This window comes from Chiloscyllium plagiosum, chromosome 5 (assembly GCF_004010195.1).
Source record: "Chiloscyllium plagiosum isolate BGI_BamShark_2017 chromosome 5, ASM401019v2, whole genome shotgun sequence".
In the NCBI taxonomy this organism is placed as follows: Eukaryota; Metazoa; Chordata; class Chondrichthyes; order Orectolobiformes; family Hemiscylliidae; genus Chiloscyllium; species Chiloscyllium plagiosum.
In genome coordinates, this window is record NC_057714.1 from 24,002,682 (window position 1) to 24,014,999 (window position 12,318).

The 12,318-nt window shown below is 38.2% G+C and overlaps 1 protein-coding gene across 1 annotated transcript in view; it reads right to left on the reverse strand.

The window, feature by feature from the left end:
* Positions 1-10,765: 10,765 nt before the first annotated feature.
* Positions 10,766-12,318, reverse strand: part of LOC122550236 (alpha-1,6-mannosylglycoprotein 6-beta-N-acetylglucosaminyltransferase A-like) — a 54,684-nt gene continuing 53,131 nt past the window's right edge. Inside the window, exon 13 of the mRNA XM_043690994.1 lies at positions 10,766-11,377. Within this exon, the coding sequence (XP_043546929.1) occupies positions 11,161-11,377 (217 nt within the window). The 3' untranslated portion in view covers positions 10,766-11,160. The remainder of the gene's footprint in view (positions 11,378-12,318) is intronic.

Consider the following 12,318-nt stretch of genomic DNA (forward strand, 5'->3'; position numbering starts at 1 on the left):
CCTGCCTGCATCCAGACACCATCACCCCCGCCCCCCACCATCACCCCACCACTGGTTGAACAAAACAGTAGTGTAATCACCACTTACAATGAGTTTCAGTAATTTGTGCTTACAATTGTAGCAATCACTTCCACAATCCTTGGTTTTAAAAAGTCCTTTTCCCGTTTCAGTCCACAATGAAATGTGCAGAAAAATAAAAGAGCATCTTTTATTCTTTTCAGCATCTTTTATTTTCAAGAGTTATAGTTTTTTTTCCTACATAATAACATAGAAAGAGTTTATAACTTGAAGTTGTTTGAAATTTTTTTTGATTTCCTCTTTTTAAATATCTTGCATACATTCGAGATTTCTCTGTGATGACTCAATGTTACTGCATAACTAGAGAGAATTGGCTATGAATCCAGAACAAAATAGGAACGGTGATGATGCTACTCCTTTAACAAGGTTATGTTGTCCTTGGTTTCTTTTTCAGAGGGATCATAAATGCAGAGTTGCTGAGAGAAGTGGCTTGGATGGGTTTTAGCGCCAATTTGATTATAGCTAACAGGTACTATTTCAGACAAAAGGCTTTCAAGTTTAAAAAAACACATTTGTACAAAGAAGCGGGAGCAGCCAATTCTCCCAGCTCAGTTTACCTCTGTTTTGGTTTGGTTTTAGCAAGCAGTCAGTTTTGAGACTGCTGGTCCGAAAAACAATTATATAGAAGAAAGTGGAAGATTCCATGCTGAATCTCTCTGCCATCTCTCCTCTCTCGTAAGAGCTTGTGTTTGATTTTACCTTTTTTGCTAAGGGGTGTTTATGGAGATTGTTGCAGGAATTTGGAACAGCATCATTAAGTTGGGATAGTCTGTCGAGTTTATGAATATGTTAATTTAGTCTGTATTCTGTTCTCTTTTGTTTGTGTTTCATTCTTAATCTTGCAAATAAATTCTATTTTGCTTTTAACTAAATGTTTGGGTCAGCTGCATCACTCCTGGAATATCAGCTTTAGACCCAATTAAAACAACTCGCAAACTTTGGGTCAGGCTACCTTCTTGAAATGTTTTGAGGGAGTCTGGCCTGGCCATAACAGAACTTAGCTCAAATGAATTATGCTTTAATCATTTGAGCATCAACTAATAATTTAATTTTGAAGTTAATGTAATATTTACTTAAAGCCAAAGTGAAATTAGTGTATTCACTCAGGATTGCCTACTTGAGCTAAAAAAAGTAAAAAAAGTGTTAGTGTGGATTATAAAATATCTAGCTACAATTCACTCAATGAGGTATAGCAGTTTCAAATTAATCTACAGTGTAACAGTAAACAGTTTTATTATTTCTATCATTATTAAGGAATTACTGGAATCTGGACATCAATGGTGCACTCTCTCCTATGGAAGGCGCATAGAAACTCCTTCCATAATGCAGGGGGTCCCTGATTTGTAAACATCCCACTTATGAATGCTCATACTTACAAACGCAATTCCATAATGGGGTGTATTAATAATAATTTTAAAAATCTCACTAAAAAATTTGTTTGTATTTACAAATGGCTATTTTCTGTCCTGCATTGTGTTCTGACTTTGGTACAAATTGACTTACAAACAGACTCAAGGACAGAACCTGTTCGCAATCTGGGGACTGCCTGTGGTTTATGAATTTCCAGGAAACATCAGCTATTATGTCTAGATTTTAAAAAAGGAGTGTTTTCATACTCTAATCCAAATCTGGATAAGATATAAGAGTATGTAACAGGCATGTTACTTTTAAATTCTATTTGATATTGCAAAGAAATTACCACTGTGTGGAATCAAACTGAAGCAGCAAAGTTACTGCTCTGCATTTGTCATGGCATTAATACACAGTTCAATTAATCAAACACGTCTAAGTTTATTCTGTGCATTTCTCCCAAGTAGTCCCAAAATAACAATACAATTTTGTATCAATTTACATTGTTGAAGTACCCCTGACAAACCAGCCAAAGCGTCATAAATAAGTAAATTACAAATATTCCTCAACTATTTATTTCTGTTAAATTAGATGTTGTAACTAGGATTATTGAAAGTTTGGTTGCACCTCCTCAGATCAGTGTAAATGTAGAACTTAGCAGACAATTCATTCATTTTTCTTCAGTTATTTTAAAATGATTTATAGTTACAGAGCATAAAATAATTACAAACATCCTGAAATGAGTTAGCTCAACAGACTAGTGAGCAGCTGAATCATACAGACTAGGAAGGTTTTCGGCTATGTGTAAGTGAACTTTGGGTTGGCTTGGCTGTGTTCATTCTCATCAAATAGCTTGCCAATGCTTACTGTTAAGGCTCATGTGAATAACTTGTTCACTGACACAAGATGCTTGGCATCTTTGTAACAGTATCCTAGTAACAATTCAATTTCTTCAGGAATCAGGAGAATTAACAAAGGAATGGATAGTCAATGGAAAACTAAATTCAACTGATAAATGCAGAAAACAAAATAATATTTTAAGTGTTATTAGTGCAAAGTTAAGTTTACCCTATGGTGAAGTCAGCTGGCATTTAATTAAACACGGCCAACTGGATAGCACAACCTTTTCAGGTAATCGGTGTAAGTAACTAACCAGAGACTTTTTCTATATAAAACCCAATATTCCTTACATTCAAATATTGAGGCAAGTATAATAATATTTACATATGAATATTTGTCTTCAATTGCAATTCGTGTATCCCTTGAGTAGAAAATAAAAGTTCCCCAAATAAATGTGTGGTGCTAAAACCAGTAAATAATTGAACATATGTTTAAAAAAATAAATAGAATATGCACTATAATTTACTGTTTGATATAAGGAAACTCACTTCAGTAATTTGTCTTATTTTCATGGGTGAATTTAGCTGATTGTTTAGAAGCACTAATAAAGCTAAATGGATTAAACACCTATTTAACTTAATTGTATAATTATAATAGGAAGTGTGTATCACATAAGTACAATTATTCCTTGAAAATATAAGAGTAGACATTGTATTTCATTAGCTGTAGAGAAAAGAAAAGGTTTATAGACTGACATCACTGATTGACAGTTTTGTGCAGCTATAAGTGAAGGGGAGGCAGCTATTGTGCAGTCTATGTTGCAAGTCTACATATCCAGGATTTCAGAGTTAATCTGCATTTGCACTAAATCTTGAAGTTATGGTCAAATTCAGAGAGGTAATACTGACAATTTGCTATCTAATAACCTCACAAATTGAGCAGGTCTAAATTTTGTCCCGACCAGCATCACCACCCTAAACGTAGTGAAATTCTGAAAGAGATTCTCAACAACAATTGACAGTGCAGCTGATTCATCTCGTGTGCATACATATAGCAAGACCATTAAAGCAAAATTAAAATGGAAGTTTTGACATATTTTCTATTTCTAAACCCAGAAACATTGATACCAACTGTCAAACTCATATTACTGAAATTAGCTGCTAACATAGAGCAAGGGATCAAACTTGCAACCTTCTTGGCTTACAAGACTCAGCTGCTCTCTGGAGAAACTCATTAAGCTATTAGAATACCCTGAGTAAAATATAATATTCTAATTAACTGCCCAGCAGTCACAGCAGAACAAGTGCAAGAATACTTTTTAAAAATTGTAAACAGATCCACAGTAGATATAGCACAGAGTAACAGTGAAAAATAATTCCAAATATCTAATTAAATATGAAAATATACAACATTTTTAACACATAGTCAACATTTCCAATTGACAACACAAAATACAACACCAACAGCAATTGATATTGGATCAACTAAGGTCTGGATTTACTTTGTGTATTAAACATTAACTCAATATGTACTTGAGTGTAAGTGGTGCAAAAGTATCAGTGAGCAATAATGGAACTTTCTTTGGTTTTCCACTGTTTTTGTATTAAAATATATCAATGGGGAGTAACCACAGTGATTCAGTGGTTAGCACTGCTGCCTCACAGCTCCAGGAACCTGGGTTCAATTCTATCCTTGGGCAACTGTCTTCCCAGTGTGCATGTCTGGGTGCTCCAGTTTCCCCTCTCAGTCCAAAAATGTGCAGGTTAGGTGTTTTGGTCATGCTAAATTTCCCATAGAGTCAGGGGATGTACAGGCGAGGTGGAACAGCCATGACAAATGCAGAGATAGGTTAGGGGTATGGATCACAATGGCATTCTCTTCGGAGGGTCAGTGTGGATTCGATGGGCCAAATGGCTTGCTCCCACACTTTAGGGATTCCACAATTCTATAAAAATTCCCACTGAAACTTGTTGATAATGCCTTAAAGGTAATCATGAAAAACACAAGTAAAACTGTCTGAAAGCCAGTTAAAATTAAATTTTGAACTGTCAGTTATTATTTTCAGTTATTAAAATTAAAGATAGTATTTTAAAGCCTCAGCACTAAGAGTTTAGTCATTAAAAATAAGCAAAATGTATAATTATGACATAGATAATTCAGATTTTAAATCCTCACAGTGTCATTATATAAGTAGAATGAATGGCAATATTATGTTGGTATATAATATAAATTTGAAGAACACAAATGTAAAAAATCAAATTAGATTAGATTAATGTCCCTACAGTGTGGAAACAGGCCATTTGACCCAACAAGTCCACACTGACTCTCCGAAGAGTAACCTACCCAGACTCATTTCCCTACCCTACCCCTTTAGTTAATCTAAACATAATTGATTAATACCTTAATTGCCCCAGTATATCACAATAGAAAAATACAAATTTATGAATTAATTGGTCACACCAACTGTGATAAATCTAAGAATTTAAAGTATTATATTTCTTATATTTCAGATAGGAGAATATTTTATTCCATGAGGGAATATTTCAGGGGAATTGTCACAGGAATGGAGTAGCTATTGCAGATGCATCGCAGTGAATCAGGTGATGTAAGGGCAGAGAATGATCCAGGAATGCAAAGGGCATAAGTGCATAACTCTCATTTGTACTGTGCTGGTATTTCCAACAATCTAAGTTCCTTTTGTAATGTTTTACTGCTTGAAAAATTTCACCAAATTGACAGTAAATTATAGTTCCTGAAATCACTAAGGTTGACAAGATCACAGTGTCTAGCTATTGTGAAGCTATCATTAAACAAGTTACCTTTGCTAAGACAACTGACTGGGGATACTTAGAGGCAAATTTATAACTATAGTACTAAACCAACATATTAACATCTTGAGTGAGCTACTTCAGCATGGTAGAGGAGCATTGCATTAGTTGTGATATCTGGTACATAAAGACCCATAGCAGCAAATAGGGTCAAAATGGTAAAATGACTCTTTAATGCATACGGTATTTGGAACAAAATAAATTAATCAATGGTACAAATAAGGTTAACAGATATGCTTATAGCCATTATGGAGACATGATTTCGAGGAGACTAAAGCTGGGAACTAAATATTCAACGGTATATGATGTTTTGCAAGGACAAGCTGGAAGGAAACAGTGGCACGATAGCACTGTAGTATGAGATGACTAAGTACGATAACAAGAAATGATCTTAGATCAGAATTTATAGAATATAAGGATGGAGATAAGAAATAACAAGGGGAAGAAACATTGGTAAGAATTGTCTAAGGTCCCTAAACGGTAGCTATACTGTGGAACAGAGATAATAACAGGACATAATGAAGCTATGTAAAAATGTATTCATCACTGGTTAATTTAATCTTGTAGATTAGGAAAGTCAAATTGATAGCCACAACAAAAGAATTTATAGAGTGTATTTGAGTACAGTAGGGATCAGTGTTAGGTCCACAATTATTTACAATATATAATGAGTTGGATGACAGCAGTCAATTTACTTATACCAAGTTTGTAGCTGCCATAAAAATAGGTGGGAAGGCAAGTGCTAAGGATGACAGAATCTACAAAGGGATATAGACAGCTTATCTTAGGTGAGTGGACAAAAGATTAGCATAATGTGGGGAAAATGTGAGATAATGCACTTTGACAGGGAAAATAGAGAAACTGAATTTATGTAAATGAACAGATTCACAGGAAGTTCCAACACAAGAAGTAGATATATAACCTCTGCTGTTCTGTGTGGGAACTGGAATGATGTCTTAAAGTTAAGACAGATAGTGGTACCATAAGGCTACAAGACATGAGAGTAGTAGTAGGCCATTTGGCCCATTGAATCTGCTCTGTCATTCAATGAGATCGCATGGCAGATTTAATCACCCTCAACTCCACTTTACTGCCTTTTCCCCCATAACCTTTGACTTCCTTACTGTCTAATCACCTGTCTATTTAAACTTAAATATACTGAAAAACCTAACCACCACAGCCTATTACATTATAGAATTCCACAATTTCACCACCCTCTCATAACAAATTCCCCCTCAACCCTGTTCTATCTGGGCAGTCCCTTCCTCTGAGATTATGTCCTCTGGTCCTAGACTTTCTGAAAAGGGGAAAGAACTATTTACTCTGTCAAACCCTCTCAGAATCTTCTGTTTCAATAAATTCATCTCTCGTTCTTCTAAATTCCAACAAGTGCAGGCCCAACAAACTGTACCACTTAGAAGAAAATCCCTGCCTACCCAGGCTCAACCTAATGAATCTTCTGTGGACTGCCATCAATCCAATATGTTTTCCTGTAGATAAGGAACAAAAGCTGTTTACAATTTCCTGGATGTGGTCTAACTTGTGCTTTATTTATTTTAAGCAAGTCCTCACTATTTGTATGCACCATTCCTTTTGAAATTAATGCCAACATGCCATTTTCCTTCTCTCTTGCCTGTCAGTCTTATATGCTTGCTTTTTGTGACTTCAAAAGGAATTTGGATGGGCATGTCAATAAATTTATAATTTTAACAGATTAGAGAAGGAGAATGGGACTAATTTTACAGAGTTAATGGACTGCCCTACAGCGAACTAGAATAAAGCCAAATTGTCTCCTTTTGTTTCCTAATGCCTCTATGACACTTCAATTTTGCCTGCAGACCAATTATGTTGTCTTTTTTTTTGTGCAGCATACAGGTGGTATTCCGCATGGGAACAGAATTATTGCATTCATCATTATATCCTTGGCCAAATTTATATATCATAGTATAACCTTAATATGTGAACAGAGTATGTGTTTCCAATGCTAAAGATGGCTGCTGAGAATGCACACATAAGCAGATCCCCCCGTGACCTCACTCAGCTGTGACAGGTATTGCCAGTATACATCTTCTCGTGTACAGTTAATACCATGACATCAGTCTCTGATGATGTCGCCTGCTGCATACCTGAAGCTAAAACTTAATTTGACAAATTGAATACTTGAAAATATTTATGACTGGGTTATTACTAACATGGATCCCTATATTTCAGCATTTTGATCAGATCTCTATATAATGTGCAGGAGTCAACAGCAAAATATCAGTTTAACACAATGGAAGTGCTTTGATGCACTCAAATCTCCTTCAAGCACACAAGCTAAGCTGTTTTTGACCGAGTTGACTCTTGCAAATTCATAGACACTGAAGAACCTCCATAATTTGGAATAAGGACAGCACTCAGCACAGGAAACAGGAAAGAAATGTTGGGGGACATTTTCAACATATTGACCAGGCATGAAGCTGACAATGCAGATTAGCCACCATTATCAAAACCACAAACTTTTACTTCCATTCAGGGGCAGTTAGAGGCAAATGGGGCATTTGCAGGAGTTAGGGGGTGTGATGCATGACTGTTGAAGGAAGGGAGATAAATTGAAGATACAGTCAGGTAGATGGGTCATCTCCAGGCAAGGTAGGAGAGGGAGGCAGGTTGTGCAGGAGTCTCCTGTGGCTATCCCCAGCTCAAGCAAGTAGGCTGTTTTGGAAAGTGTAGGTAATAATGGACTAGGAGAAAGTGAGGTCTGCAGATGCTGGAGATCAAAGTTGAAACTTTATTGCTGGAACAGCACAGCAGGTCAGGCAGCATCCAGGGAACAGGAGATTCGACGTTTCGGGCACAGGCCCTTCTTCAGGAATGAGCGGTTCGACGTTTCGGGCACAGGCCCTTCTTCAGGAATAATGGACTGTCAGGGGCATGTAGCACTGACAGCCAGGTTTTTTTGTACTGAGACTAGCTCCAATGCAGCAAGGGGTACATAAGATTCCAAGCAATGGATAGGGGACTCTCTAGTCAAAGGCACAGACAGATGTTTCTTCAGCCAACAGTGAAACATCAGAATGGCATGTTGCCTCCCTGGTGCCAGGATCAAAGATGTCTCGGAGAAGGTACAGAATATTCTCAAAAGGAGAGAGACCAACAGGAGGTCATTGTACACCTTGGAACTAACAACATAGGAAGAGAAAAGGATGAGATTCTGAGGAGAAAATATAGGAATTTAGGCAAGAATTTAAAAAAAAAAGGCCCTCAAGGGTAGTAATATCTGGATTATTCTTGGTGCCATGAGTTAGTGAGCGTAGGGATAGGAGGATGGAGCAGATGAATGCATGGCTGAGGAGCTGCCACAGGGAAGAAGGGATCATTGTTGGATCATTGGAATCTCTTCTGGGGTATAAGGAGGATAGATTGCACCTGAGGTGGAAGGGGACTAATATACTTGCGGGGAGATTTGCTAAAGCTGTTTGGGAGGATACAACAGGGGGTGCGGTGAGCAGGGGGGGTGGGTGGTGGGAGGTTGGGATCCAGGAACTTGATGAGAAAAGATTTCAATATGAAACTGGTACAGTTGAGAAAAGGAGCAAACAGTCAGGGCAGGTAGGTACAAAGTAGAGAACAAGGTGTAGAGCTGATAAATTAAAATGTAGTTATTTTATTACAAGAGGGTTAACAGGTAAGGATGATGAACTCAGGTCATGGTTGGGAACATGGGACTGTGATATCATAACAGTTACAGAGACATGGCTGAGGGATGGACCGGACTGGCAGCTTATAGATGCTATAGTAAGGATAGAAAGGGGGGCGGGCAAGAGAAGGAGAGTGGCAATCTGATTAGGGATAACATTACGGCTGTATTTAGGGAGGATATGCCTAGGAATACATCTAGGGAGGTTATTTGGGTAAAATTGGGATATAAGAAAGGGACAATCACCTGATCGGGGTACTATAGTTCCCACCCCCACCTCCCCCAAAATAGTCAGTGAGAAGTTGAGAAACAAATTTGTAAGGAGATCTCAGTTATCTGTAAGAATGATAGGGTGGTTATGGTCGATTATATTTGGCTGCAGAAATGTCTGTCTGTGCCTCTGACTTTTAACTTTCCAAACAGAAATGGGGACTGCCATAGGGCTTGGATGGAGAGGAATTTAAGTGCATAGAAGAACGTTTTCTGATTTAGTATGTGGATGAACCTACTAGAGAAGATGCAAAATCTGACATCAGTGGTGGGCAAGTTGTTGGAAGGAATCCTGTATTTGCAAAGGCAAGGACTGAATTGGGATAGTTAATTTGGCTTTGTGCATGGGAAATCATATCTGACTAACTTGATTGAGTTTTTTGAAGTAGTAACAAAGACGATTGATGAGGGCAGAGTGGTGGATGTGATCTATGTGGACTGCAGTAAGGCATTTGATATGGTTCCACATGGCAGTTTGGTTATCAAGGTTAGATCACATGGAATACAGGGAGAACTGGCCTTTTGGAGACAGAATTAGCTTGAAGATAGAAGCCAGAGGGTAGTGCTGGTGGGTTGCTTTTCAGTCTGGAGGCCTGTGGCTAGGGTGTGCCATGAGGACTGGTGCTGGGTCCACTACTTTTCGCCATTTATATAAATGATTTGGAGGTGAACATGAGGTATGATTAGTAAGTTTGCAGATGACACCAAAATTGGAGATGTAGTAGACAGCAAAGATTACTTCAAAGTACAACAGGATCTTGATCAAATGGACGAAGGAGTGGCAGATGGAATTTAATTTAGAAAAACGTGAAGTGCTGCATTTTGGAAAAGCAAATCAGAACAGGATTTATATACTTAATGGTAAGATCCTGGGGACTGTTGCTGAACAAAGAGACCTTGGAGTGCAGGTTCATAGTTTCTTGAAAGTAGAGTTGATAGGATAGTGAAGAAGGTATTTAGTATGCTTGCCTTTATTGGTCAGTGCATTGGGTATAGGAGTTGGGAGGTCCTGTTGCAGCTGTACAAGACATTGGGGGTCAGGCCACTATCAGAATACTGCATGGCTACAGGAAGGATGTTGTGAAACTTGAAAGAGTTCAGACAAGACTTACAAGGATGTTGCCAGAGTTGAAGGGTTTCAGCAAGAGGTTGGAGGGAGAGGTTGAATAGCTGGAGCTGTCTTCTCTGGAGCGTCAGAGACTAAGAGGTGACCTTATACAAGTTTATAAAATCATGAAGGGCATGAATAGAGTAAATAGACAAGGTATTTTTCCCAGGGTAGGGGAGTCCAAACCGACAGGGCATAAGTTTACGGTGAAAGGGGAAAGATTTAAAAAGAACCTAAGGAGCAACTTTTTCACGCAGAGAGTAGTGCGTGTATGGAATGAGCTGCCAGATGAAGTGGTGGAGGCTGGTACAGTGACAACATTTAAAAAGCATCTGGATGAGTATATGGATAGGGTTTACAGGGATTGGATTAGATTAGATTACTTACAGTGTGGAAACAGGCCCTTTGGCCCAACAAGTCCACACCGACCCGCCGAAGCACAACCCACCCATACCCCTACATTTACCTCTTAACCTAACACCACGGGCAATTTTAGCATGGCCTGCAATTTCACCTGACCTACACATCTTTGGACTGTGGGAGGAAACTGGAGCATCCAGAGGAAACCCACACAGATATGGGGAGAATGTGCAAACTCCACACAGTCAGTCACCTGAGGCAGGAATTGAACCTGGGTCTCTGGCGCTGTGAGGCAGCAGTGCTAACCACTGTGCCACCAAATGGAACAGATTTAATTTAGGAAAATGGGTTGGCATGGACAAGTTGAACTGAAGGGTCTGTTTCCATGCTGTACATCTCTATGACTCTGTGAAGAACAGATAATATTTTTATGATGCTGAACGGAAATGGAAGACAGACGACGTTTTGGTAGTTTCTAAGTTATCTACAATTACATATGATTGATATAAGGACTTGAGGAAAATGGATTCTGGTCCACCTGTTCTCTATTGGTATCATCACACGATTCTTGCAGCAACACTAACAGATATATCCTTGATGTCTGGTTTAAAAGTAGGAGATTCTTTCATTTCAGTAAACAATGCAAATTAGTTATGTGCTTCACCTTTCAAGCAATTGTGGCAGAAAGCAACCTGTCCTTTGACATAATCTCGACATGGACAGATTCGATTGTAATGTTCATGTGATCCTGCACAGCTGAAGAGCAAGTAATCTGACTGAAACAGGCACATTTGGTTTTCAGGGTTAAATGCTGGCAGGTACAAATCACTTTCTGTTTTTGAAGAGTCGCAGTGTATTCCATACCTGCAAAAACAAAGTAGATAATTTCACAAATCTCATGTTGACAATTATGCACATAAATCTGAAACATTAATTTTAACAATGAGGTCATTATATCACGTAAAGGGGAGTAAATGCACTTAATTCTCAATCAACTCATGAATGTTGGGAAATACTTGAAGGGATAAATTACCCACTCCCGTTCCTATGTTTGTTTTCTGCTTGTCTGTAGAATATCAGGAAAATATCTGATTAAATTTATCATAAAATGATGTTATGTCATAGAATACACAAACCTTATTGTTTCCTGCGATCATGCAACAACAAACAGTGAAATGAAACCATATCACTGCACATTGCCTCAAGATGAGTGTGTTTTATTTTGAATCATATGCTTTCTATATCTTTATGTGGAATGAAATAACATGGAAATTAGGAGTAGGAGCCTGCTGTGAAATTTGTTAAGGTTATGGCTGATCTGATTGTGACCTCAACTCTTTTCTTCTGCCTATCCTTTTTATGAATTCATTATTAATCGACAATCGACTGAACTCAGCCTTCAACAGCACATTCTCAGCTGTTCTCTAGGGATGAGAAATCCACAGGTTCATGATTACCGGAGAAGAAAAACATCTTGTCACCAGCCAACCTCCGAATGTTGAAACTATGTTCCCTGGTTCTAGTTGCCCCCACAAGGGGAAAAGTCCTTTCAGCATTCACCTTGATCAGTCCCCTCAGGATCTTATGTTCATTAAGGTAAGTTCTTCTCAAATCCAATGATATTGGTGCAACTTGTCAACTTTTGCTCAAGATAAATCTTCATCCCAGATGTCAGTTAACTGGACTTTCCCTGAACTGCTTCCAATGCAATTATGTGCTTTCTTAAATAAGGAAGCCAAACTGTACACAGTACTCTAAATATAGCCTCACCAATGTCCTACATAATTGGACACTTCCCTACTTTT